Source organism: Sturnira hondurensis, unplaced genomic scaffold (genome assembly GCF_014824575.4).
Source record: "Sturnira hondurensis isolate 20B ecotype Veracruz unplaced genomic scaffold, ASM1482457v3 Scaffold0001221, whole genome shotgun sequence".
NCBI lineage: Eukaryota > Metazoa > Chordata > Mammalia > Chiroptera > Phyllostomidae > Sturnira > Sturnira hondurensis.
Window position 1 is genome coordinate 1,874,011 of NW_028073852.1, and position 26,775 is coordinate 1,900,785.

Below are 26,775 nucleotides of genomic sequence, written 5' to 3' on the forward strand. Positions count from 1 at the left end.
TCTCACCTTCCTGGCGGATGCCTGGATGACCACCCTGCAGCTGCCTGCCTTTCCCAACGGGCAGTTTTTTGGATGGGAAGGAACTCCGGGTGCAGCCTGGGATGGGGTTAGCCTGGCAGAGGGTGGCAGGGTCCTTCTCCTTTGGGCGTTCTAGAGTGGACAGGCTCTGGGGCAGAAGCTTATGTAGCTTTTGTACCTCATGTTGTCTTAGCTTGTGAACTAACCCTATAGAAATAAGATAATTAAATACTAATGGGGAATAATAGAAGAACTCAGGTGTTAAAAAGTTTCGTCTTAATTAATAGGTTTAAGTGATTAAAGCTGAGACTAAAGAGTTAAAGCGTTCAGCCTTAATTGACAGGCTTAAGTGACTAATGCGTGTGGAAAGCTGTTATTCCAAAATTGTGAAGCTTTTGAATAGACCCCTTTCCATTTTCCCCGAACCTTTGCCCCCTGGAGTTTTGCCTGGAGGGTGGTGGCGGGCAGCAGGACCCCAATTGCTGTTCAGTAACACATCCATTACCCACCAGCCATTTGTGGCCAGTGAGCACTTGAACTGTGGCCAGTGCTACAGAGAAATTGAATTTTTAATTTTATTGAATTGTAAATTTAAAGCACCACGTGAGCTAGACAGCCCAGACTTACAGGGACGCAAGGCATACACGCTAAACATTTTAAGGAAAAGTAACGCAGTTCCTTACATCAATCCCGGGACATAAGTAGAGTGCCTACACGTCCAGGTGTGCTTTACTGTGTGGGGAAATACTTAAACACGCACAAGTTTTTAAAATGCCCCCCAAAGATTAAAAGTACGGGCATGGAGGAGTACGTTCAGGCTAAGTACTTCATTTAGCGCCAGTTTCTATGCAAATATTAGCTCGTTAACGTCTGAAAGACTGCCGAGAAGAGATCAGCGTTTTTATGCTGCTCTCGTGGACTGAAGATCGAAGATACTACCAAGGCAAAAAATGACATGACGGTGTCCCTCCCAAGCCACAGGAATTGAGATGAAGCCAGTCCCTCCATCTGCCGGCTTTGGCAGTGAAGCTGAACGCCAGTCACGCCTCACAACAGTTTCAGGACAGCCCCTAGCGCCTCTGCCTCCTCGCTGCCGTCCCGGCTGGCTGAGGGGCCGCGGACCCTACCTCCACCCGATGCACCTGCAAAGGTCTGCCTGCGATCGAGTCAGGATACCGAACAAGTGGCACAGTCTCCAGTGTTTAATGGGAGGTTCTGTCCCCGCCCAGGTCCCTTTGCATTTGCAAGACGGGGGTGTGGATTGCAGGCTCCTAGTGTTACCCGTGCCCATTCCGAAGGTGGGATGGATAAACGTCAGACACCTGTGACTCGGTGTGTCTGTATCAGAACCCAAGGGAAAACAGCCCAGGTCGGGTGCTGGCAGACGTTCTCCAGCTGTCCATTTGCCCGGGACCTCCCCGGGCACGCACACACTGACCCCGTCCCGGAGGTCCTGACCCAGGAGACCCAAGAGGCTCTGTGCGGTGGGCACTCTTTGGAACTTCTTACGAAGGGCAGCCTGTCCCGGCTCTCGCTTACACGAGGGAGAGGAATCCTAAACCGCCTCAGGTCCCAGAGCTGGTTCCTGGTGTTTCCCACCTGTGCCTGGCAGGGTGAGGGGTTGGCACTCGGTAGGCCTCCCAGGGTGGACTGAGTCCGCAGAAGCCCTCTAAACGCCTGTGACCTGCCTCCAGGAGTTTAGGGTACTGCCAGACCCTAAAGGCCTGTAAGGGCTGGATCACCTTTGGATCCTGGGGGCAGGAGGGGTTAAGGAGCGTTGTTAACGGGGTGGGAAACCGGCAACCAAGCAAACCTATTAAGGTGTTGTCCTGGAGGCCAGATCACAGCTGCTGGGGGCAAGCTCCATTGCCCAGGGCTGTTATTTTAGAAGGTGTCGTTCATTAACTTCGCAAACATTTTTTTATCCATGATGGCGGGTTTGACAATAGAAACGGTGCCTGTGAGCATCCGTCGCTTTTGCGTGTGTGCCGCCCCCTGCGTGTGACCTGAAGGAGAGCATGCCCAGATGCCCGTGAAAGGGTATGTGGGTCCAATCTTTCTGTGACCTGCTGCCAACTGTCCCCTGAGGGGCGGCTCTGGTCCTCACTCCCACACTGGTTGGACAGGGTGGCCTCTGTCCCCACATTCTCAGCCCCCCAGGAATGAGAAGTTCATCCCAGGCACTTCTGACCTCGCCAGGGGCTGAGCTGGCTCGGTGGGTGTCGGACACCTGTGAGTCACGCCCGCTCCACATTGCGCAGCTGCGTCCTCTCAAGTCCCGGCTGTGGGCTTGTGAGAGCGTCCCGTGATTTTGTGAGCGTGGTTTTTGTCAGTGTGAAATGCATTATTTTCACAAACTTAAAAGTAACTTATCTTTAACAAAGTTCTGAACTCTGGAGGGAAACTTACTTAAACACCAGTCCTTGGTCTGGGGGTTCGAAGTGCCGAATGAGTGCATGTTCCCCGGTTTGCCACCTGTCCCTCCTGCGGGTGGGCGGCCTTCTCGGGCGGCCCCTAGAGACCCTCGGGGGCGCCGAAGATAAACCCCTGGGGGCTTCACGAGTGAGGCTTGGCTTTGAGAGCTACGTGGAGAATCCCTTCCTTCGCAGGGCTCCTTCTTAGATAAAAGAACCCAAACAAAGAAACGTCATTCAGAGCACACAAAACAAAAGGGTTTTGTTTCCTATTTAATCTTGCTGCTTTTGGCTGAGAGAGCATGAAGGTAAGTCCAAAGGGTACATTTTTAAAAGCTCCTTTTCCTGCTCCTGGTAGGCAGAGATTTCGGTCATAATCGGAGGAATTGCGTTTGGAGTCAGGGAACCCGGCACCAGGAGGGACCGAGAAGACCCCCCTTCGCCGGGGAGCACAGGGTGGCCAGTGGGTGGCTGCGCTGGCTGCCTCCTGGCTCCCGATCCTGCAGGGCAGCGTCTCACCAGCCCCCCAGCCCCGACGCCTCTGAGCTCTGCTCCACGCCACCGTCAGCCTTTGTGGCTGTCAGCTCCGAGAGGACAGAGGGGAAGGCCCGGGGGTGGAGGGAAAATGCAGAGGTTCCAGAGATACACAGGGAGACATTTCCCTCTCTCGGCCCCTCCTGTCCCAGCAGCCTAGCTCCCCACGGTCGAAACCACCCGCGGCTGGTGGGTTGGTCCGGTGTTCGGCTCTCCCTGCGGTGAACAGTGTTTGTGTTAAAAGCCAGCTTTTCTGCGCCCTGGGTGTTGAGAGAGATGAAGGCCTCTGCAGAAGAGGCGCCCGTGACGACTGCAGAGACAGGATCCGGCTGCAATGCCCTCGGTTTAACTCAGCGTGGGCACGTGTCTTCACTGGGTTCCTCAACCACACGGCGCTGACGGCAGGGCCCCGTCTGGAGGGGCGCTTTGGTATAAGACCTTCCTCTTTGGGGCTGAAGCTCTACATTGTACGCGCTGTGGCCACAGAAGCGAGGGGGCCTTCTATCTGCATCACCATTTCCAGTTTCTCTGGGCGACTTAGAACAGCAGAAATTTATATGTTCTTTTTTTTTAAAAAAGATTGTATTTATTTTTTAGAGAGAGGGGAAGGGAGGGAGAAAGAGAGGGAGAGAAACATTCATGTATGAGAGATACATCGATCAGTTGCCTCTCACACGCGCCCCCACTGGGGGCCTGGCCTGCAACCCAGGCATGTGCCCTGACTGGGAATCGAACTGGGGAACTTTTGGTTCACAGGCCAGGGGTCAATCCACTGAGCCACACCAGCCATGGCCAGAAAGTTACTTTCTTACAGCCCTGGAGTCTGAAATCCAGCTGTTGGCAGGGCCATGCTCCCTGCAAAGGCGCTGGGGGAGAATTCTTCCCCCTCTTCGCCTGTTGTGGCTTCGGCAGGTGGTTGCCCGCCGCCCTGGGCGCCCCCCGGGCACAGGGCCATTCCATTCTCCACCTCCACCCTCAGGTGGTCTTCCTCCCTGTGCCCCTGCTGTGTCGCTGTGTCTTCGCTGTCCCTCTCCCTTCCCTACAGAGACCCCGGTCATTGGACGCAGGGTCCTTCCTGAACGCGGGATGATCACGTCTTGAGGTCCCTAATCACACCTGCCATTTCCCACGAGTGCCGGGTGGGGGCAGGAGCCACCTCTGGAGCTGCACACAGGTACACGCAGGGCAGGTGCGGGGGTAAAAACTTAGACGCGTGTCTCTGGGGCCCCCGTCAGCCCACTGCAGATACAAATGGCATTTTCTCTGCACGCCCAGAAGGGATTTCTGTGCCAGCAGCTGCACACAGGTCGTCCAGGGTGACCCACAAGACACAGGCCACGGCGGTCCTCTTTCGGGGGCCAGTGAAGAGGGTTTGAATGATCAATTTATGGCTTTGTGGACTGTTTGAAATCTTTCTCCTCATGTGTGTATCCGTCCATGTAAAGTGATGTCTCCTGAGTTACCCTGCTTTTAAGCTCATGGACTACTTTGATCTTTGTTTAATCTATTTTTAAAACTCAAGTATTATACACATTTCCTGTCATAAAAACATGTAGGCCCTGGTCTCTCTTTAATACATTCCGATTTCTTTGTTGCTGAGAGAAATGAAAGGAGATTGAAATAAAGTCCCTATTCTCCAAGGTTGTGGGTTCGATTCTCAGTGCACATACAAGAATCGACCAACGAATGTGTTAGTGAAGCAACCAAATCAACGTTTCTCTTTCTCTCTAAAATCAAGAAATAAAAATTAAAACTAAGTGAGTAAATAAAGAAGACTGTTTATGGACTGGGAGATTTGCTGTTTTTAAGATGTCAGCACCCTCAATCCCCGCAATGGAATTAAGGATTTAGCTCACAGGCCAACGCTTACATTTGTAGGGGGAAGACTAAGGACTTGGCGTCATCAAAACCATCTCAACAGAGAAGCAAGCTGACAGCCCCTGGGGGGGGCGGTCCGGGAGCACCGCGAGCAGCGCGGGGTGGTCTGTCCTTGTGAGCTCCGAGAGGCCAGGCAGCCGGCCTGGCTGGCACACTGCGGTGGGCCCCCCACACCCCAGTACTGAGGGCTCGGAGCACAGCGGCCCAGGCACTGGTGAAGGAGTGGAGAAGGCGCTGCGGGCCACCGCAAGGCGGGGCCGGGGGCGGGGGCCGGGGCGGGTGGGGGGGGCCTGGGAGGGACGAGGTGCGGTGGGGGAGGGGCAAGAGAGGCCAGGAGGCCAGTGGGACCAGCGTGGGCTCCGGGCCGTGCTCCACCACCTACAAGTTCATTTCTTCACCAGCTCGTTTTCTGTGGCAGATACACAGGAAGTAGTTCGTGGAACCCTTAAAATCCAAGCTTCGGAAGGCCTTTTTAAATGACAGGAGGAACTGTGTAGGCTGTTAAATGAACCAAGCAGTGTTGTCTCCGTATTATACAAATACCTGAATGCACCAGCACGTCTGTACATGGAATAAAGAGTGGAAAGAAAAAAAACCAAAGTTTTGTCCCTGGATGTGAGATTAAAATGAATTTTTTCTTTTCTTCTTACAGTGGTCGGTATTTTGCAGACCCTCTGCCAGGAGCGCACATTGCTCTATAGTCAACATGTCTGGACCCAGACCCCCAAATTTGGGTGGGTGGGTGAGGAAGTCTTTCTGGCTGGTAAAGGGAAGAGGTGCTGGTTTCTATCTTTTTGGAAAAATAATTAAACAATCATGAAACAGGACAGCAAAAGCTGTCGTGTCTTTTTTTTTTTAAAGATTATTTATTTATTTATTTATCTTTAGAGGGGAAGGAGAGGGGGAGAGAAACATCAATGTATGGTTGCCTTTCGTGCATCCCCTGCTGGGAACTGGCCTGCAACCTAGACATGTGCCCTGACTGGGAATCGAACCGCGATCCTATGGTTCGCAGGTTTTTTTAACAAAATATATTTATGTTTAGAGAGGGGAAGGGAGGGAAGAAGAGAGAGAAACATCAATCAGTTGTCTCTCACACACGCCCTGACCTGGGATGGGACCTGTAACCTGGGCTTGTGCTGGGACCGGGAATTGAACCGGCGACCTCCCATTTTGTGGGAGGTCACCCAACCAGCTGAGCCACACCGGCCAGGGTGGCTGTCCCATCTGGATAATAGTTAGATGGCCTGTTGGACTTTCCTGTCCTCAAGTTGAGTGCCAGAAGGGCGGCCTTAAGGGGCAGGAAGTGATAACTGGTGGGTGGGGGACCGAGAGGAGGGGAGACCCGGACGCACCTCTCTAAGAAGCCAGGGCCAGCGGGCGCAGAGGGGCCACAGGGGGCCACCCATGCTGTCTCACTGTTGGCATTGTTGCTTGTTTCCGGGATGGCCTGTACCCGTGTCTTTGGCTTCCTGGCTCCACTTTCGGGGTGCTGCCCCTCGCCCTCTCCATGTGGCTGTGCCTGTGCTGGGGCGGCTACAGCCCTCGCTGGACGTCTGCCCGAGGAGCGGGAGAGAGTTGCCTCCTCTGAGCTCGCTAAGGTGAAGGGTTTCCAACAAGCCCCACACTCTGCCCTGGGATACATGCACCTCCTCTGAGACCCAAGAGCAGCACAGGGAGAGAGGCCAGGTGAGTTGGAGGAGAGGACAGGAAACGGGGGAACGCCGAGAGAGAGAGAGAGAGAGAGAGAGAGAGAGAGAGAGAGAGAGAGAGAGAGAGAGAGAGACACGCCTGGGACCCAGCCCAAGTGTCAGGACCCAGGGGGCCTTCCTCGCTGGGACGCCTCCTTGGCGAGCTGGTCTGAGCCAGGTGTCTGCTCCCTCCGTCCACCCGAGACTGGGCTTCCTCTCACCTTCCCGCCAAACATCTGGATGACTCGCGGAGGTTCCAGGCCACAAAGGGTGCCACATTCCAAAAGTGGAAGCCAGACGGACCCATTCTCTGATCACGATGTAAAGGAACAGAAGACCAATAAACAAGGCTGAAGCCCTGGCTGGTGTAGCTCAGTGGATTGAGCGCGGGCCTGCGAACCAGACGATCACAGTTCGATTCCCAGGCAGGGCACATGCCTGGGTTGCAGGCCAGTTCCCAGCAGGGGACTCAGGGGACTCAGAAGAAGCAACCATACATTGATGCTTCTCTCCTCTCTCCTCCCCTCCCCCTCTAAAGATAAATACATAAAATCTTTTAAAAGCCCTGGCTGGTGTAGCTCAGTGGATTGAGCACAGGCCTGCGAACCAGAGGATCGCAGTTCGATTCCCAGTCAGGGCACATACCTGGGTTGCAGGCATGTTCCCTGCAGGCCAGTTCCCAGCAGGGGATGCATAAAAGGCAACCCATACATTGATGTTTCTCTCCCTCTCTCCTTCCCCTCTAAAGATAAATAAATAAAATCTTTAAAAAAAAATCTTTTAAAAAAATAAACAAGGGTGAGTAGGGAGGGCGGGTGGGGGAGGAATCTGAACAGACTCATCTCGGAAGCAGAGCAGATGTGAGGATGTCATCGCGCCCCTCGGAGATACTCCCCCTCGTTGCTCATTGTGTCACCGAGTGGCAGCAGGGGTCCCGCCGCCCGCCCCTGCTGCCTGCTGCCCACTGCCAGCCGCCAGGCAAAGCTCCAGAGGCAGACGTTTGGTGAGAGAGGACCCAGAGCCGTCACTAAGCCTGTCGTCGGGTCGCAGCTCTGATCACTTACACCTGTCAGTTAAGGCGAAGCTCTAACACCTGGCTTCCCCTAGCTTTCCCTGTTTTCAGTTATCTTATTTCTATAGGGTTAGTTCACCAGCTAAGACAACATGAGATACAAAAGCTACACAATTTTGGGAGAAGGTCAGGCTTCTGCCCCAGAGCCTGTCCACTCTAGAACGCCCAAAGGACAACGACCCTGCCACCCTCTGCCAGGCTAACCCCATCCCAGGCTGCACCCGGAGTTCCTTCCCATCCAAAAAAACTGCCCGTTGGGAAAGGCAGGCAGCTGCACTGCGGTCACCCAGGCATCCGCCAGGAAGAAGAGAGAGCCAATAGCCATCCCCTGACCCCGGAGCCCCAGGACGCTTCTTTTATTTCAAATCTTCTCACCCATAATTCCACGCACTCTGGAGGCATCCAGCTTCTCAGCCAATCCCGTCCTAGACTGCTTACCGCGGCCTGGCAAACTCCTCCCATGGCCCCTCCTACTCCCCCCAGTGCTCCAATCAGAGCTCTGAAACAACTAGGGCTGGGGTCCCCAACCTCCAGGACACGGACTGCTGGTTAGGAACTGGGTGGCACGGCAGGAGGTGAGCTTGGATGTGATGCCCTTGAACCGTCCCGAAACCATCCCCCTGCCCTGGTCTGCGGAATAATTGTCTTCCACGAAACCGTTCCCTGGTGCCGCTGGGACCGGGGTTGGGGACCGCTGACTTCAGAGCACACCTTTGCAGGAGTAGGTAGGTGGGACTGGGAGACCGCCCATGCTGGTGCTGGGGAGGACGTGCGGGATCAGGAACCGCACACGCTGCCAGTCTGCGAATTAGTTTCTCAGTTTCTTAAAGGCTACACGCGTCCCGGCTGGTGTGGCTCAGGGGACTGAGTGCCAGCCTGTGAACTGGAAGGGTTCGATTCCCAGTCAGGGCACGTGCCTGGGTTGCAGGCCAGGTCCCCAGTAGGGGGCGCTGGAGAGGCAACCACGCATTGATGTTTCTCTCCCTCTCTTTCTCTCTCCCTTTCCCTCGCTCTAAAAATAAAGACAAATAAAATCTTTAAAAAAAAAAAAAAGAGCTACCTGCTCAGTCACCGGATGGCCCAGACGCCCCTAGGTCTCTCTCCGTGGGAATCGAAAACACATGCTCGCGGGGAGCTCGCACACAAGCGCTCACCGCAGCTCCATTCGCAGCAGCCGGAGCAGAGGCGCCCGCCAGCCGCCGGGCCACGGGCGGTGAGGTGCCGAGGGCCACGCAGGGACAGCGGCGCGGCAGCAGAAAGGGAGTGGCGACTGATGAAACGGCCACGCAGGCGCGTCTGCAAGCGCTGTGGTCAGGGGGAGCAGCCAGACACGAAGGACTGCGTGCTGTGGGCCGCCCTTCCTGTGACATTTTGGAAAAGGACCGGCGCGGGGAGCAGGTCTGGGGCCGCAGAGGTCGGGGCGCCGGGACGGGCGTTGGGGGGGCTGGCCAGGCTGCCCCGAGGTGGCCCCCCGACTGCACCAGGAGTTTCCTTCACTGTCCCCGGGGGCTGCCTTTGCTTCTCTCTCGGGACAGCCAAGCCAGGGAACGCCGTCTTGCCATAAAAACGCAGAATATTTTTTTTGCCACGGCAAAGACGTCAAGTTAAAGAGAAGCAGATTCCGGAACTCCGCGCACAGAGTGGCTCTGTGTTCGTGCGCTCCAGCTCTGCCTGGAAATAGGTGCGCCTAACCTCGGCTCCATGAAGGCGTGTCGGCTACGTAAGGACACGAGTATGGAAGGCATCTGTGGGGACCCGGGGGACCCCCGCTCTGGCGCGTCCCCCCCCCCCCCCCCGCCCCGTGCTCTCACACCTCATCACAGCGGCGGCTGGGCGGCCCTGTGCATTTTCCAGAACGGATGGGGCCCACGTCAGAACGGGTGTGTTTTGCTGTAGGTAAGCCCTACCTCCGGAAAGCAGAAACGCGGTGACACTGGAGAAATGGGACCACGCTGTGTGGGCTGCCCCCACCCCTGTGCGGTTGTCACACAGGAGGGCAGCCCTGGGGGAGGCAAGGGGAGGCCTGGCTCTCTGTCTTCAGTGGGAACGCGGCCTGGCTGCTGCTTGGGCTTTACCCAGACCAGTGGCTGCCTGAACCAGGAGAGGGGAGATTTAGGCTGTGTCGCCCTGTCCACACAGCGGCGCTTTGTGATGGCCGCCCTGAGGGAGCGAATACACCCAGCAGGAGGGGCTTTCTGGGCTGAAACCAAAGCATCTTGAGCAATCTGGGGGGTGGGTCCCCGGCTACCATACTTTTTGAACCTGAGCCAAGATACTTTGAGGCAGCTCCGGCTCAGGTGGTGTTTTAAGGTTCTCATGGACCAAAGCCGGTCAGTTTTCTGGTCACAGTTCCCCTCTGCGTCTGTCCCTCTGGTGTCCCTCTTGGTGGAGCACTTGGGGCCACCTGGCATCCGGGTGGGGGTGGGCAGGGGTGCCCTCCGCCTGCCAGCAGCACACCTCCACTTCCAGAAGAGGACACACTCTGGGCGCAGCCCCCGAGGGTCACAGCAAGGCTCTGGCTTCCGGCTGAACCAGGCGGCCAGGAGGACAACCTGCTGAATGGCCCTCACCTTCCCCGGTGTCTGTCCCTGAGCCTGAGACACTGGTGGCTTCGACTCAGAAAGCAGCAGCCAGCATCGGGCGGCAGGAGCCCAGAGGCCCGTCCTGGAGGGGGCGCTGCGCTGTCTCCCCGGAGCCCTTCTGCCTTTCCGCTTCCTCGGCTTTGCTATTTCCTCCTGGGTCACACCGGCAGACTCCCGGATGAGCCGACCAGAGAGACCCCGGAAGAACACCACTCTGCCACCCCACGGGGTACCCGGCTCCCGGGGCAGCCGCGGGCACCTCCAGCCCGGCCCCGTGGGGACCAGCTTTGCAGCTGCCAGGCCACCAGCTGCAAACGCAGGTTTTGTCTTCACACAGCTGGGCCTTGCCTGGGTCGTCCGAGCTCGCCCAGTCTCCCCCACTGTGGTCAGCCGCAGGAAACCCGGTCCCTCTGCGGGGAGCCAAGGAGGAGCCCCTGGAGCCCTCTCCCTCGGGCTACGGTCACTCAGCCGTGCGGCTGGGGTTGTGGTGACTCCCTCCTAGGCGAGGCCAGCCCTGGACGGGGCCTCTGGAAGCACAGTGGCCCTAGAGTTTCTTTTCCACCCTACAGTTTCTCAGGCGCAAGTTTTGAGAGGTGCCACTGGCCCTGACCCTGGTGGCCAGGTGCCGGGAGGGGGAGGTGACCCTGGGAAGGGGTGTGGATTCCTCCCAAGGTCAGGTCCCCCCCGAGCGAGGGGACCTGTTGGTATGTCCAGGGTCGGGGTGGGGGCAGTTTACTCTTTCAGGAGTCTAGTCTTGTATTTTCCATATATACAAAATTTATATATGCTAAGTTTAGACTATATTTATATTTTGTCTTTTAATATATTAAACGTGTTTTAAAATGTATTTTTATATATTGTGGTTTCATTGATATAAAATAGGATAGTTTATGGCAAAAATGTATTTAGAGCTTGCCTTTTAAATTTTTTTATATATTGTGTTTTTTGTACATACAAAGCAGCATAGGGTAAAGACGCTATAAAGTTGAGATGGGATGTGTTGAACAGGACAGATTTCAAGGCAGTCGCTGAGTCTATGTTCATGTGTGTGCATATCTGCGGAGTATCCACTCAGATCCCCCCGGCCCCCTGAGAGGTCCTCTCTATTCGGGCTTCTTCCACCATAGATTAATTTGCCTTTTTTCAGAATCTCACAAAATGGAATCGGGCAATGCGTTCTCTGTCCTGGGTGGCTTGTTGCACTCAGCACTCATCTGGGAGGATCCCTCTTCACGGCTGCGTAGTATTCCAACGGCTGTCTGCACTTCGGCCTCTGATCGTCTGTTGACAAGAGTCGGGGTAGTGCTGCCCTGGCTGGCATAGCTTGAGGTGGCAGGGGCCGGGCAGGGGGTTAGGCAGATGCATCAAGGAACTGATTTGAGTGAGGGTAAAGAATTTAGTAAATTCAGGCCCTGGCTGGTGTAGCTCAGTGGATGGAGCTCGGGCCTGTGAACCAAAGGATCAAGGTTCGATTCCCAGTCAGGGCACATGCCTGGGTTGCAGGCCAGTTCACAGCAGGGCACCCATGAGAGGCAACCACACATTGATAGTTGTCTCCCTCTCTCCTTCCCTTCCCCTCTAAAGATAAATAAATAAAATATTTTTTAAAAAAGAGTCGGGGTAGTTTTGTTACAGAACAGCAGCTGGTGTTTGCCCGGCTGCCACCCTTGAGGCAAAACTCTAGAGGGAAAGCCGCGGTGATGAAGGGAAGCAGTCTTTATTCAAAAGCTTCGCAAGTTCGGAATGACAGTTTCCGATAGTCACTTAAGCCTATCAATTGAGGCTAAACTCTGACACCTGAGTTCTCCTAGCATTCCCTGTTAATTTTTACTTATCTTATTTTTATAGCAGGGGCGTCAAACTCGTTTTCGCTGGGGGCCACATCAGCCTCGAGGTGGCCTTCAAAAGACCGAATGTAATTTTAGGACTGTGTAAATGCAACTGCTCCTTAACCAGGGGCAAGGAGCTCAGCGCTGCTGCCGGGTAGAAACAAGGTGGAGGGCTGGATTTAGCCCGTGGGCCTTGTGTTCGCCACCTATGTTCTTTAGGGTTCGTTTTCAGACCAAGGCAACATGAGATACAAAAGCTACACAATTTTGGAAGAACAGCAGGCTTCTGCCTCAGAGCCTCTTCCCTCTAGAACACCCAAAGAAGAATAACTCTGCCACCCTCTGCCAGGCCAGCCTGACCCTAGGCTGCACCCAGAGTTCCTTCCCAGTGGAAAGGCACAGAAAGGAAAGAATTCATTTTATACCCGCAGCAAGTGGGCAGTTCTGAGGTTGGTTTGGAAGAATGAGCTCAGCTAGGGAATGATGCTGCTTCTTGGCCTGTGCGCCTCCGCCGTACAAGAGCAACGCTAGTAGTTCGATCGTGGTTCACACTTTGGAGGGAGACGAGCCCCGAACTGGAAGGCCACGGCGCTTCTCCACCTTCTTTCCCAGGTGGGCCCCCCCACTTCTGCCCCTCAGGCTTGGCCTCCAGCCCGGTGGGGCCTCCGCATCCTCCCTAAGCAAAAGCTCCCCCTGGTTCCCAGTGACCTGAGCTGATGTGCATTGACCCCGTGTCCTGATGAGGTTTTGTCTGGGCTTTGAAGGTGAGGAGGGAGGCTGGGATGGTGGGCCAGGAAGATTCACATAAATGGGAAGATGCGGTAATGGAGCGAGACATTCTCGGGCCGTGGTGGTGGGTCCCGTCCTGGTTTGTATCGAGGCCAGGCCGTGTCGCAGTAGAAAGTCCAGTGCTTGGGCCGGAGGTTGGGAAGCCCCAGAACCTCCAAGTTCTTAAGCAGACAGACAACTGGATGGGGAATCCCGGGGCCGGGTACTGGTGAGAACCCGGAAAAGGGCATCTCAGGGATGAGAACAACTGGGGAGGGGACGCGGGAGGTTTGAGAAGAGCATCCCCAACTCAAACAACCTAGAGGCTGCGGCCAGGGCTGAGCACCCTCCCTTCTGAGAGCGGATTGAACCCAGCAGGGAGGCGGTTGGAGGGGTCCCTCCCAGCCAACCCCCTGGGAAAGTGATGGACACAGCCCTGGGGTTTGGGACAATGAGACGAGGGGACGAGTTATCACCTTCGATAGGATGTTTTCGTCCTGAGCTCCAGAGAGACCTGTCCTTGCTGGCCACGAAGGCCGATGCAGAGGAGGCTGTCTGCAGAGCCTGGAGACGCGGGGGGGAAAGTTAGGACCCTCTCCCCCAACCTCGGAGAGACAGGGTTAGGGGTTAGCCTGGGCCCAGCTTCCCCTGCCCACTGCTCCCCTGGCTGCAAGTCTCAGGAGGCTGGGGGAGGGGGAGAAATAGAGAATATCCCCGAACGACCACCAACATGTTAGGGTGGTCCGCGACTTGGGCTGTGAGAGAATTCACTAAGAGAAGCCAGTGCAGAGTCAAGTTTCTACTCACTCTCCAAGGGAGGAGAGGGGCTGGTGTGGGCACAGACGCCAGCACTGAGGGGCAAGGTGGAGCTTCGAGCTTTTATTGGATTATAATTGGATTAGAAAAGGGTGGGGTCTGCCGTCCTGGGGCCCCTGGGCTGCGGGGGCAGCGGAACCAGAGGCTGCAGTTTGCTCCCGGGTTGTCTCCTGCCTGGGGCTGCCGGAGGCATCAGTCCGGTTATACTCTCGCTCTGCAGTAATTCCAGGCCTGGGGACAAATGCTCAGAAGAGTAAAAGGGCGTCGTGTTTAACAAGGTCACAGGCTCACTGGGCAGACGGTGGCACGAAAGTGAATGGCATCCCTTCGTCATTTTATTTAAAAGAGAAAATCTCTGGCCCTGGTTGGTGTGGTTCAGAGGACTGAGCACCAGCCTGCACACCAAAGGGTTGCCGGTTCGATTCCCAGTTGGGGCACAGGCCTGGGTTGCAGGCCAGGTCCCCAGTAGGGGGCGAGCGAGAGGCAACTACACATTGATGTTTCTCTCTCTTCCTCCCATCCTCTCTGTCTGAGAATAAATAAATAAAATCTTTAGAATAGAACAAAAATAAAGGAGATCTCTGTAGAGATGCCCAAGGCACAGGTCTCATGACACCAGTGGATATACTGCATTTTGCCGTGTATAATGTGCACCCACGTTTTTGGCCCAAACTTTAAGGGGAAAAAATCTTTTTTTAATTTTTAATTCAATTTTTTACTTACTGATATTTAAAAACAGAACCGATGATCATATCCCAGGCTATTAGTTTGCAACGGATATCGCTATTGCTTTCTAGAGCTACACTTTTAAGGAATACGCATGAGTAAAAGAATCAAAAACATTTTTGTAGGTACCGAATTAGTACTACCCATGTATAATGCGCATCCTATTTTTCCCTGCAAAAATGTGGGCAGAAAGTGCACATTATACACGGTAAAATACGGTAAGTGTTAGGTCTTTACAATGGATCCAAAAATGAAATCGAGCGAAGCCGAGGGGGTGAGGGGTTGAAAAGGGCACGGAGCGGAGAAGGGAGGCGCCCATTCTTCACGTTCGAGGCACTGCACTATTAACCCAGGCCAGAAGGGGGCAGTGGTACTGCGGCAATGGAAAAGAGATCGCCTGCAGACGGCTGGACCCTTTGCGGACACCGTATGCGGCCTCCTCTGGGGGCGGGTTCTACTGCCAGGAAACGGAAGTTTATTTTTTGTGTCCTTTTCATTTATTGCCGCCGGCTGTCATTGCCTCTTGGGCGGTACGCGGGGAATAGGGGCGGGTAATGCGAAGTAATCCACTGCTGGATGAAATGGGTGGAACCCCGCCTGGGTAGAGGGTGCGGGGAAGGAGGACGGAGTGCTGTGGAGGCCGGCATTTCAGGGGATCGCGGAGGGAGCGCGGGGGTCGCTGTTGGTCCCCGCGTTCCGCGGACGCAGAACGTCTGTCTTCCCCATAGGGGCCGGGGGCGCGCTCTCCGCGCCTCGTAGCCAAGGTTTGCGGGACCCTTGCCTGGGACCTTCTCCGGGACGCGCCGGGCCCCGGGGCGAGGGCAGCAGCAACTTTGCGAGGGTCTGCGGGGGCCCGGGAGAGGCCGGCGGACGCGACCGTCGCCAGAAAGTGCCTAATCCGCGGCGCACTCCCTTGTCCTTTGTTCTGCAGCCTCGCAAACCTGCGGAAACCGAGGATTCCCCGTTCCCAGCCAGCAGGAAGGAGGCCGGATGTGAGTGGTCGCGCCGGCGTGAGCCCGTGGGTGGAGCGGCCCCAAAATTTGTTGGCCGGAGTGTTATCCTCCTTAACTAATGCTGAACATTTTGAAAACCGTCCCGAGTGAATTCGTTTTGCTTCGTCGTGGTTTGGGTTTGGTGCCGTGACTAGCGGTCTTGCTGGGCGAAGCTGCGGAGACGCGCGCCCCGCCAGCCTGGAGTCCGAGCCTCCGGCTCCGTTCTGGGCCGAGCGCGGACCCTGCTCGCGGTGACCTTGCCTTACTGATTATTTCACGGAGGGGATGCGTCGGGAACGTAAGACTGCGGACCCGGAGGTGGTGGGGCCGGTCCCCGGGCTGGTGTCTCCTCGTGTCTGCACCGAGCAGGGCACGGGGTCTGGAGGACTCTCGCTTTTCACGAGACAGACTTTGAGTTCATGGGATGTGTTACCCCCGAGGCCTCCCGTTTCTGCTACACCAGAGCTCCCTTTCCCGCGCAGCTGGGTCACGAAGAGGAAGGCAGGTGGTCCTTGCGCATGGGCGGGGCTGAGGCTCTGATCCTCAGATGCTCCTTGTCCGTAGTGGGATGCAACGGTGGTGTGGGGGGGGCCTTGGATTCACGGGAAGGGGACAGTCTTGCTTATGTCCTTGAGATTCAAGCCACAAACCACAGTGATTTATCACCAAAAGCAGAACAAAAAAAATTGATTAAGTGGGTTCTCCAGATGGAAAGAATTCTGACCACGGAGCCTGACCTCCTCCCCACTCAGGGCATTGGAGTGGTCAGGTCCTCCCCGTACCCCAAGGCCCCGACCTGTACCCTCCTGCAGTGTGGGGCGGAGGGGCGACTCCGAGGTCAGGGCCAGAGGTCCAGCCCCTTGCCAGCCCTCCTGGGAACACCCTGGCAGACATAGGGACATTCGCACCCGGTCTCCCCCCCCCCTCCCCCCCCCGCCCTGCAGTGGCCGCCTGGATGGATGCCGGGGCCTCAGGAAAGCGCATGTGGTGCTCACTTGGTGGACTCCGGGTGGCCGCTGACGCTGCCACGTCCCGACGCTGACTGTCCAGTCTAGGGGTGCAGGCTCCAGGGGACTGCCCGGGCCCTGAAGTGATGCTGCAGGGTCCGGGTGCGGAGGACCAAGGGACCCCTGGTCCTCTGGTCACAGGAGGAGGCGCCCCCGCCCACTGCACAATTGCAGCCGGGGCGCCACCTGCTGGGGACGCTGCCTGTGAGTGCCCACAGGGGGCAGGGCTGGGGCCCTCTTCCACGCACGCATCCTCCCACATCGGGCAAGCAGGGTGCGCGGACAGCTGTGCACTGTCCGTGTACTCATGGCGCCCGTGGCCGGGATGCGGAGTGCTGTGTGAGTGGGGCATGTGCCATGTGTCAGCACCTGTGGTGCTTGAGGTGTGTGTGGGGAGTGTGTGTGTGTGTGTTCATGGTGTGTGTGTGTGATGCACTGTGCCGGCCGGCGCACGTGAGATGAATGTGCATAGTTACAGTGTGAGTGTGCCCTGGGTGGGGGCTCTATATCTGGTCCCTCCTGAGCCCCCAGGTTAGGGATCAGAGGACTTCACAGAACCTCTGGCCACTGGCCCCGGCTGAGAGTGGGTAACCATGGCAACAGATGCTCCTGCAGCTCCGGGAGGCAGGGCTGGGGGTATGTGGTGGGCACCTGGGGACTGTGAGCTTGGGAGAGGGGAGGCGCATGGTGAGGAACCCAGTCCGAGTTCAGGAGCACCGCCCTCCTTGGTCCCTGCTGCTTGGCCAGGACGTCACTGGGGTCCTTCGTAGGCCTGGGGCCCAAAGATTCCTGCTGCCTGCACGCCCCCAGCCATGTGCAAAGCAGAGGGCCTCCTGCTACTGGGTGTGAAGGTGCTGCCAGCCCCCTTAGGGGCCCGCTCAGAGGGGGACTGCCTGTTCTGAAGGGGCCTGGGCTGAGACCCACTGCTGGGACTTGGGACAAGGGAACAGACTGCTAGTGGATCAGAGGGAGCCCGTGGAGGGGAGAGGACCTGGGTGGGGAGCTGGCTGGGCTCTCGGGAGAAGAGGCCTGATTGGGTCAGCACATAGCCCTCTGCAGGAAAGGGCTGGCCCGGTGCCTCCGGGCTTGAACTTGGAGATACCCGAGCTCCCCTCCCACCTCCATCAGCCAGTTCTTTCCCAGGGCAACATGGGGAGGCTGGGCTACACCAGTCTTGTTCCTTTGTTTCATTCATTCATGTGTTCACTCATTCACTCACGCATTCATTCACTCACTCACGCAGAAGCAGAGCTACCTGGGAACTGGTCGGAAGGCGAGCCCTGACGACTCAGTGTGTGCATGAGCCCCTCCTGCGTGGGTTGGACCTGACAGTGCCCCTGGCCTGGCCGCCCAGTCCCCTCTGTGAGGCCAGTCGACGCCTGTTCTCTGTCCAGTCCTGCAGGGGTATGTTTCATTCCTAGTCAAACACACAGGCCCTTCTCCCCCCTTCCCCACCAATGGCGGTTTACTATTTGCTCTATTTTCACCTTTTTTTTCTTTTTCTTCTGAACAGTGTGGCTTAGAGACTCTGGTTTCCCATCATTTCAAGAACAGCCTTCCCTCCCCCAACCCTTTTTCCTTTTAACACACAGCCCTCCCTGGTGGTCCACCCAGGGCCTACTCCCCATCCCACCCCCCCCCCCAGGCTCCCACAACCAGAACGAATGGGTTTGTTTTTGACACAAGCAACTGGGTACTTATTATCGGCGCCACCGGGTGAGATTGAAGGGAGCCGGCAGGTTTTGGAGAGTGGCACCCATGGTGGCCAGGGTGGCTTCATGACCACCAGGCTTGTCCTTTATTCCCCTCCGGGTGCTTCCTAGCCAGAGCTCGAGGGGCAAAGCCTGCCCCCTGCCTGCCCTGGCCCCCCTCCAAGACTGGAGGCCCTGGTAGGAGGGCAGGGCACCAGCACCCGACCCTCCTTCAGAGGGAGAGGGCAGGGCTGGAAGGATGCTCCAGAAGGTAGGTGTGTGTTTGCAGAACTCAGACTCAGGCTGGGGCTATGGGGTCACTGAGGCAGCACGCCAAGCGCTGTCCCCGGTCGCTGGGGGACAAGGTCTGTGGTGTCCAGTCCATCACAGCAGGAGGGCAGGCTCAAGGCCTGGCAGGCAGCTTCTGACACTTCTTGGTGAGCCTGGAAGAGGGCGGGGCAAGAGGGTGGGTCTGGGAGGAGGCAGGGACTGTGGGAGCAGGAAGTGGTGGGCAGTGAGCGAGGTGACCCGTCTGTTCTCCGGTGGTGCCGCCCGGGCCTCCTCGAAGCTCAGTGAGGGGGTCCGTCCTCCCCGTCCAGCCCCGAAAGGTCCCTTGAATCTGTGCTCTCTGTCCTTCCACCCTGCCACCGAGATGTTGGGCCCCCACCTCCGAGTGACCTCCCAATTGTCTGCACCTGCTCTGTTCCTAAGCATCTGCCCAGGTGCCTCTGTTCATTTAACTTTCCACGTCAGACCGTGGCACGCCCCCGTGTCACCTCAGTGGGGCTACCCCCTGCCCAGAGGGCCACCTCCCCACTCGGTCCCCTGGCAAGCGTGCCCTGCGCCTGCCCTCGCTCCCTGAGTACACCAGGCTTCTTTCCCGTCCAGAGCCCCCAGCAGCCAGCCCCCCGCCCCCCAGGGACCTCTCGCTTGCCCTTCCTCCCTGGACTTTTACCGCCAGGGCTTGGCTGGCAGGCTCCTCATCATGCTCACCCCAAATCCGTGTCCCCAGAGAGCCCACCCCGCCCTGCCCCTGTTTACAGCCCAGTCCTCCGTGCTTCTGTCTCCTGTGTCTTATCTGCTCTCCGGGCCCCTAATGGCAGCCCCGGGGCTGAGGCCCGGCTCTGGTTCACTGTGTGCCGGCAGAGCCCAGGTGAGGGCCCAGCACGGAGTGGGCCTCTGCTGGGCACTGCTAGAAAGAACGACTGGCCCCTCCTTGGGCCAGAGGCTGGGACGTCGCAGGGCAGATGGAGGGGCCTGTCCTCAGCAAGCTGAGTCCTAGGAGCTGGCTCCCCTAGTGTTCAGGAACCCCGCCCACCACAGCTTCTAGATTGTTTTCTGGTTGTCACGCCTGAGGAGAAAGGCTCCAAGGGGCTGCCCAGGTCTGGGACTGACCCTTCTTGGTGGGGCATGGCCCAGGTCCACGGGGCTCAGATAGGCCCGCCCTCCCTCCACCTCGTGGGCTCTGACCTTGTGCACTGGGCATTATGCGGCCTGGGCCAGAAGCACTGTGGCCAGCAGCATCCCTGTTGTCAGGGCGGGGCAGCCGCCAGGCAGGCGGGCAGGCCCTGAGGAAGGAAAGGCGGAAGACTCAGGGAGGGGGAAGTGGGGGCATGTCACCCCCCCATTCCTCCAGGGTCGGTGAGGAGCTCGAGACCGCCCCTGCAAGTCCCTGAGTTCCTGTCTCAGCACCCCTCCCTGTTCCCCGGCCCCAGACACAGGCCCCATGGGTCCAGCTCCCAGGCTACCTTTGCCCCTGAGGTGGGTCAGAGTGGGGAGGGGGTGGCAGGGGAGAGGGTGGCAGGAGATGACTCCAGGAAGGACCCCCTCAAGTGACCACATGGGAGCCCAGGTTCCATGGGACCAGGAGCCCCGAGGAGGTGTCACCCCAAAAGACTTGTCCCCAGGGCAGACCACCCACCCCTGGCCCTCAGTCTCCCGTCGTAAACGTGCCCAGGCCCACCTGTTCTTCCTCCTGCACTGGTAACATGCGATGTGCTCCGCGCGGTGCCAGGTGTGGAGAGTGTGCCAGGGACTCCCGATGTTCCTAGAAGCCAGGGACAGGGAGAGAGTAGGCAGCCCCTGGAGCCCGGCAGGGGCGCCCCGTCCCCAGTGGTGCAGGCGCCTTCACCTGCAGCCACCCGGTGGCAGAGAGGGGCTGGGTGGAGGGCAGCGCCTCACCTGCCTGGGGTGTGGGTGACGGGGTGCTGGTGGCCTTGGGCGTGAGCCTGGGTGACGGGGTGCTGGCGGCCTCGGGCGTGAGCCTGGGTGACGGGGTGCTGGCGGCCTTGGGCGTGAGCGTGGGCGGCGGGGTGCTGGCGGCCTCGGGCGTGAGCGTGGGCAGCAGGGTGCTGAGGGCCCCGTCATTGGCCTCGGGCACGATGTCCAGCAGCTTGCATAGCAGCTCGTACACGTGGACACTCTCAAAGGGCTCCACCTCCAAGCCCCTCCTGAAGCTGGGGCCCACAGCGCGGAAGATGGTCTTCATGCTGATATCCCCGTTGTCAAACCCGTGCTCCCCGTTGTTGGACTGCAGGTTCACTTTCTGGGGGGGGGGCGGCAGGGGCGGGGCGTCGGAGTGCGTGTGGGCTCCGCCCACCACCCTCTCTTTTCAGCGACGCCCCAGCAGCAGGGCAGAGGCTGCCCGAAGGGGTGCACACGGGGGTGGGGTGGTGGGGGTACAGCGCGGACTCTGGGCCTCCAGTGCCCTGCATTCTGAGCCTCAACAGATCAGTGGCTCACGAGAGCCCCTCCAAAGATCTGGGGACATGAACAGGGGGGGGGGCCAGTAAATGGCAGCGGGGGTGTGGGGGTGGAGGTTGCCGCGCCCCCCCCCCCCCCCCCCCCCCCCCCCCCCCCCCCGCAGCAGCCAGCCTGCCCCACCACCCTCTGTGCCCGCCTGCCCCTTCAGCACTCCCTCTGCTGGGGGGGAGACCGGGCTCCTCGCTGCCTTGTCTCTGTCACTCTCGTGACTGATCTTCTCATAATCCCCCTACTGGCGAACACACATGCAAACGTGCACGGACACATGCACACACACACACATTCGTGTACCCACACACAGGTACATGCACACATGCTCCCAGTGCATAGTGGTGACTGTGTCCCTTCGGTGGTCAGTGCCCCTCAAACTGGGGACTTGCCAGAAACAGGGGTGCCTTCTGGAGGGGCGGAGGGAGACCCAGCAGCCCCGAGTCCTGCGGGCCGCTCAGCTCACCCCGTGGATGACGTAGCCAGGGTCGCTGTACATGAGCAGGGGCGTGATCCTGGGGTTGTTGGCGTAGTGGAAGGACTTAGGGAAGGACTCCTTCTTGTAGACGTGGAGTTTGGGGTGGGCGTCCTTGAGGGCCTCGTAGACGGCCTCCAGCTTCCCCTCCTTGGGGAGCAGCATCCCGTTGGGGCCGTAGTCCAGCAGGTAGAACTGGATGTCCTCGAAGGTGAAGTTGGTGATCTTGCGGAGCTCCACCGGGTCGCTGGCCTTCTTGTTGACGGTGGTCATGCCGTGATCAGACGTGACAATCAGGTTGAGGCTGCTCTCCAGGCCGCTGCGCCTGATACTGTCCCGGAGGTAGCCCACCGTCCTGTCCACCTGCATCACCATGTCCTTCCTCTGCTGGGAGTCGGGGCCGTACCTGTGGCCCGTGGAGTCCGGCTCCCCGAAGTAGAGGGTGACCAGGTCCAGGCCCTCGTCCGTGAACCACCTCATCACCGTGTCCACGTTGGCTCTCCACTCCTTCTCGTTCTTGTAGTCGTGCAGGATGCCTTCCTTCCGGCTCAGCGTCACGGCCGTGCCTTGGTAGGTGACGTTCCCGCCAGGGTAGAAGAAGGAGCCGGTCCTCAAGCCCTGCGGGGAAGGCACGCCGGCACTGCCCGCCTGCTCCCACCTGACCCGGGGCGGCCGACACATGGCCCTTCGGGTCTGGCTTCTGTCCACCCCCGACCCGTCCCTGCTCCCAACCGCTGCCACAGGCCTTTTTACTTTTTATTACTACTATTAGTTTTACAAGATTATATTTATTTATTTNCATGCCTTGGTAGGTGACGTTCCCACCAGGGTAGAAGAAGGAGCCGGTCCTCAAGCCCTGCGGGGAAGGCACGCCGGCACTGCCCGCCTGCTCCCACCTGACCCGGGGCGGCCGACACATGGCCCTTCGGGTCTGGCTTCTGTCCACCCCCGACCCGTCCCTGCTCCCGACCGCTGCCACAGGCCTTTTTACTTTTTATTACTACTATTAGTTTTACAAGATTATATTTATTTATTTTTTGAGAGAGGGGAAGGGAGGAGAGAGGGAGAGAAACATCGATGTGAGAAACACCAACCAGTTGCCTCTTACACACCCTGAACCTGGGACCTGGCCCACAACTCAGGCATGCGCCCAGACTGGGAATTGAACCAGTGACCCTTTGGTTTGCAGGCGGGCACTCAATCTGCCGAGCCACACCAGCCAGGGCGAGCCCTGGCTGAGAAAAGTTCCATAGCTCTTATCTGGGGCTGATAAGGATTTTATAGAGGAGAGAGCAGGCGTGCAGTGAACTCAGCACTAAGGAGATAAGGGGTGGACAAGTGTCCCCAGATGCTCCGAGTCCTCAGGGCCCCAGGGCCGCCGGTCTCTGCGATGAGATGGCACTGCCCCCCCTTCCTGGCTGCAGCCCTGCCTCTCCCTGCTGCGTGTACACCCAGGCCTGTGTTATTGCCCGGCTGCCCCGTCCCACCTCCTGCCCCTTCCAGCCTTCACCTTGGTCACTCGTCTGTCTGTCTTTCCACCCACCACCTGCTGCTTCACGTACGGGGCCACCGTCCTCCCAGCCATCTGCCTACAGGTGCCCGTCTGCCTGCCAGGCCCCCAGGCCGAGTTGTCAGCTTCTACCTTCTGGGAATGAGCTCGGCCTCGGGCAGCTCCTCCCGGGGCTGGGGCGGCAGCTGAACGGTGCCCTTCCCGTGACCTGGCTGACCGGAAGCCATGTGTGTGGGGCCAGGAAGCCCCCGGAACGCTGCAGGGTGGTGGAATTCCTGGGCTGACAGTGCACCCCACCTCCCCCGTCCTCTTGGTCCCCAGAATTTAGCTGCCCAGCCCTGAGGGGGCTGCAGGAGGGGGCGGGACGGGGCTGTCTCCTCCTTCCCTGCTCTGCTGTAGAGTGGGGTTCTTTCCCCGTACAGCTCCCCTCCCCAGCACCAAAGGGCCCAAAGGTGCAGTTTCCTCTCCAGCTGAGCAGAGGGGCCAGCCCTGCTGGTCCCTGGGCTCCAGAGAGGAGCCGGCAGGGCTGTGGAGCTGCCGGCAGGTCCTGGTGATTGCCCAGCCCCGGTGGGGAGCACCTCCCTGGGCTCTGTGCCAGGGCTCCCAGGGCCGGGACCGGGCCTGCCTCGGGGCTCTTGCGGTCACGGCCTGTCCCCACTGCCGTCCGAGGGGGTGTGAAGGCGGCTTTACCTGCCTCTGGGCCGTGATCCAGATGGGTATGCTGCCATTGTCCCACCACTTCCTGAGGCCCAGCGTGGTGTAGTAGGGCAGCTTCATGTCGGTGGCAGTGTCGTAGAACATGTTGTGCACCACGCCGTGGTTCTCGACGTACTTGCCTGTGGGGGAGAGGTGGCAGAGGGGACTCAGGGCAGGCTTTGTCCCACACAGTCACGGCGGCCCACGCTCTCTGCCCTGCTGCTCACAGGGCTCGGGTCACCGGCAGCCTCGCTGGTTTTGGCAAAAGGCTGGCACGACCTGAGTGGCCCTCCGGAGGGGACTGAGGAAATAAGTTTACCATCCGACTGGGAATTAGCATCCTAGGCCAGCACTGAAGTAGGCCAAGCAGAGGTCCGTGAGGTGTCTTTTTAAATTTACGCTTTCCTTGGGAAACGCACACGTGTGAGTTCAGGAGATCCAAGAGGAGAGGCCGTGCAGTGGGTGTCCTCTGCCTGCCCTGCCCCTTTGTGACATGTTAAGTTAAATGGTGATGGGACAGCGGGTGCTGACGTTGGTGTGTGTGGGGCCGTTGGGGGCCCAGGCCACAGCGACCATCCTGTGAGGATGAGCCGTCTGCACGGAATAGTGTCCTGCAAAGCCACGGCTCCAGCGTCCCAGAACCTGGTCTTGTTTGCAAATAAGGTCGTCGCAGCTGTGGTGGGCGACCTTAAGAGGAGGGCCTTCTGGATGGGGGGGCCTTCAACCCAGTGGCCGTGCTCCTTAAAGGAGAAGAGATTCCCCCGGTTGGGCCCACGGCTGGGGTGCGTGCCGGTCCCCCCCACCTGCCCATTTGGGGCTCACGAGAGGCGACCTATTGCTGTTTCTCTCCCTCTCTTTCTTACTCCCTTCCCTTCTCTCTAAAAGTAAATAAAAGCTTTAATAAAAAAAAAGAAAGAGGGACACAGGGGAGATGGCCATGTGACGAAGGTGCAGGGATGGGGCCCTAAGCCGAGGGACAGCTGGGTGGCTGAGGCTGGGAGAGGCAGGACCAGCCTCAGTCAGGAGTCTTGTTCACGGGCAGTTGGGGGTGGGGCGGGGTGAGCCCCTGAGGCTGCAGGAGCCTAGGTTCACCCTCGGGACTTTCCGAATCCCAGCCACATCCGTCTCCTCCAGAAGGCCTCCTGGGTTGTCACCCTGGCTGTGGTCGCCATTTAAAAAGAGCCCACTGCCTGCGTGCCTTTGCCCGCTATCTGTTTGGCCCACAGGGAGGCCTGCTGACGATGCCCTGGGCCCTGCTCTCTCTCCCCTTTGTCTCCACATGGTGCCCCATGGGACAGGGCGGTGTGTGTGCCCTGGTTCCTCTGGTCCCCCCCCCCCCCGACCCCCAGGCCCAGCCAGAGCCCTGTGCTCACCAGTGACCAGGGTGAAGTGACAAGGGCTGGTCATAGTCACGAAGGCTGGGGTCATGTAGCGGGCTTTCACGCCGTCCAGCGCCATGGTGTCCAGGTTGGGGGTCTCCACATCCTGGTCGTAGTCCCAGCGGAAACCGTCGAAGGACACCAGGAGCAGCTTGTTCCGGGGGCCCCGCCGGCCCACGGGCAGCCCGGCCCCAGGAGCCAGGAGGGCGGCCAGAGCAACAGCCAGGAGGACGGCCGAGGGTCTCATGACGGCCGAGGGTCTCATGACGGCTCCCCCAGGAGTGCAAGCACCAGGCACAAGCCTGCAAGGAGCAGAGCAAAGTCCCAGGGTTGCCAGGGCCGGCCTTATCCTGGGTGTCTTTAAAAATGAGACTGTGCACTTACCTGTGTCCGAGGGCTTGTCACCTGGCCTGTGGCACCTCTGGCCTGGCCCTCGCCTGGCACCCGCCTTTATTGATTGTGCTCCTCCCCTCGTGCACAGTCAATAAAGGCAGGTGCCAGGCCAGGGCCAGGCCAGAGGTGGCACAGCTCCTGTAGGCTAGGAGAGGAGGAGGGGTCCATCCCCTCGGGTGGCCCGGTGTCCACCCTGGCTTTGTGGCAACTCTCCGTCCCTGTGCCCTGCTCACTGTGACCCCAGCGCCTCTAATTCGGGTGGCCTTTGGGGTATGTGGGCCTCTGGCCTGCCAGGGCCGGGGCCTGGGAGCTGAGGGCCTGCAGCTCAGCCCTGGGTTGGCCTTGTCCGTGGGGTGCCCCGGCCCAGGGAGCGCCTCTTCCCTTCCTGCCCCGGGCGAGCAGCCTCCTGGGATGGGGTGGGTGGAACCACTCCGCCACCGGGCCAGTCCTGCTGTGCCTTCCTCCTCGGGCCCTGGGGGTTCTTGGAGAGGCACACGGGTGTGGGCAGTCTCGTTGGCCGGCGCGGTGGTCAGAAGAGGAGCTCCCTTGTCACCTGTGCTCAGGGCGATCCTCACAGGTGTGAGAGGGACCCTGAGTTTAGTGCGTGTGCAGCTCTGTCTGTTACAACCTCTGTCCCTCCCTCCCTCCGTCTCTGGGACTCGGTCTCCCCTTTACCAACCTTTTTGTAAAAGTTAAACGGATTGGGGCGACATTGGTTAATCATCCTGCCTGCCCTGTGAAGCCCGTTCTGTGGACCAGGCCCTCTGCTAAGTTCTGGGGACCCCGTGGTGGAGGAGATAGACCTGGTCGCTGGTACACGCCCCACAAAACTGGCAAACGAGCGGGACAGTGAGAGAGAGGGTTACCCAAAGCAAACGCAGCAGAGGCGCTGGATGAGGGCCTGTGGGGCTGAGAGCACAGCACGTGATGGGTGGGGGCAGGGCCTCCCGAGAGGGTGTCGGGCCGGAGGGAGATGCCGGGGTCGAGGCCGGGGTTCTGGGCTCGGGTGAGCTGGCGGCAGCAAGGTGGGGCGGGGCACGGTGCTCCAGGTCCTTGGTGCACGGTCCCCCATACTTCATTCTGGGGGCTTTTCTGCGAGGCAGTGGCACCGACTGATCGGACAGTTAAAAGACTCGCTGACCCATTTGTAGGCTGAGGGTCGGCAGGAGGCAGGAATGGATGCTGGGTGCTGGGCGGGGAGGTGACTGCTGCTGTCCCCAGGGGAGGCGCTGGTGGCCCAGACCAGGGTGGGGGCTGTGGGAATGGCAGTGGGGAAGGGAATTTGGGGGCCTCCCCCAGATTGCTCGTGGTGGAGACGGAAAAGGAACAAGCCAGGGGTACGTCCAATTCCCGCCTGAGCAGCAGGTGGGCTATGGTGTCCCCAAAGATCGGGAGGTCAGAGGGGAGGCCACCGGAGGGGCGAGGACTGGAAACAGTGGAGGAGGGGAGTGTTCCAGCTTGAGGCCTGGGGGCGGGTCACGGAGGAGGCTGGGCTTTATGCTAATAAAATCTAATATCTAAAATAAAATGTAATCTAACTTAAAATGTATTAT

At 58.7% G+C, this 26,775-nt stretch overlaps 1 protein-coding gene and 1 long non-coding RNA gene across 4 annotated transcripts; one reads left to right on the forward strand and one right to left on the reverse strand.

Annotated features, from left to right (window-relative positions):
- Positions 1-6,310: 6,310 nt before the first annotated feature.
- ENPP7 (ectonucleotide pyrophosphatase/phosphodiesterase 7) lies at positions 6,311-25,076 on the reverse strand. Of its 3 annotated transcripts, XM_037064147.1 has the most exons (9): positions 24,824-25,076; positions 23,445-23,590; positions 21,236-21,862; positions 20,336-20,563; positions 20,200-20,227; positions 19,982-20,065; positions 19,498-19,586; positions 15,695-15,709; positions 6,311-6,320 (listed from the first exon to the last, which is right to left on the reverse strand). In XM_037064147.1, the coding sequence occupies exons 1-7, from the start codon at positions 25,074-25,076 to the stop codon at positions 19,504-19,506; spliced, it is 1,449 nt and encodes a 482-aa protein (XP_036920042.1). In that variant the 3' UTR covers positions 6,311-6,320; positions 15,695-15,709; positions 19,498-19,503. The 3 variants fall into 3 exon arrangements, with proteins under 3 accessions (XP_036920042.1, XP_036920050.1, XP_036920032.1); XM_037064155.1 differs by lacking the exons at positions 6,311-6,320; positions 15,695-15,709 and having other exon boundaries at positions 19,474-19,586; positions 20,200-20,233; positions 20,342-20,563; XM_037064137.1 differs by lacking the exons at positions 6,311-6,320; positions 15,695-15,709 and having other exon boundaries at positions 19,474-19,586.
- On the forward strand, positions 14,788-15,423 carry LOC118999518 (uncharacterized). Its single transcript, XR_005069117.1, has 2 exons — positions 14,788-14,858; positions 15,260-15,423. It is a non-coding gene; the product is annotated as an uncharacterized LOC118999518 (long non-coding RNA).
- Positions 25,077-26,775: the final 1,699 nt, after the last annotated feature.

Excerpts from the sequence above, each read along its gene's own strand:
- ENPP7 (XM_037064147.1), bottom strand. The coding sequence starts at position 25,076 with ATGAGACCCTCGGCCGTCCTCCTGGCTGTTGCTCTGGCCGCCCTCCTG. Across the intron at positions 21,863-23,444 it reads GGATCACGGCCCAGAGGCAG|GGCTTGAGGACCGGCTCCTT; the intron begins GTAAAGCCGCCT and ends CCTTCCCCGCAG. Across the intron at positions 20,564-21,235 it reads CTGGCTACGTCATCCACGGG|AAAGTGAACCTGCAGTCCAA; the intron begins GTGAGCTGAGCG and ends CCCCCCCCCCAG.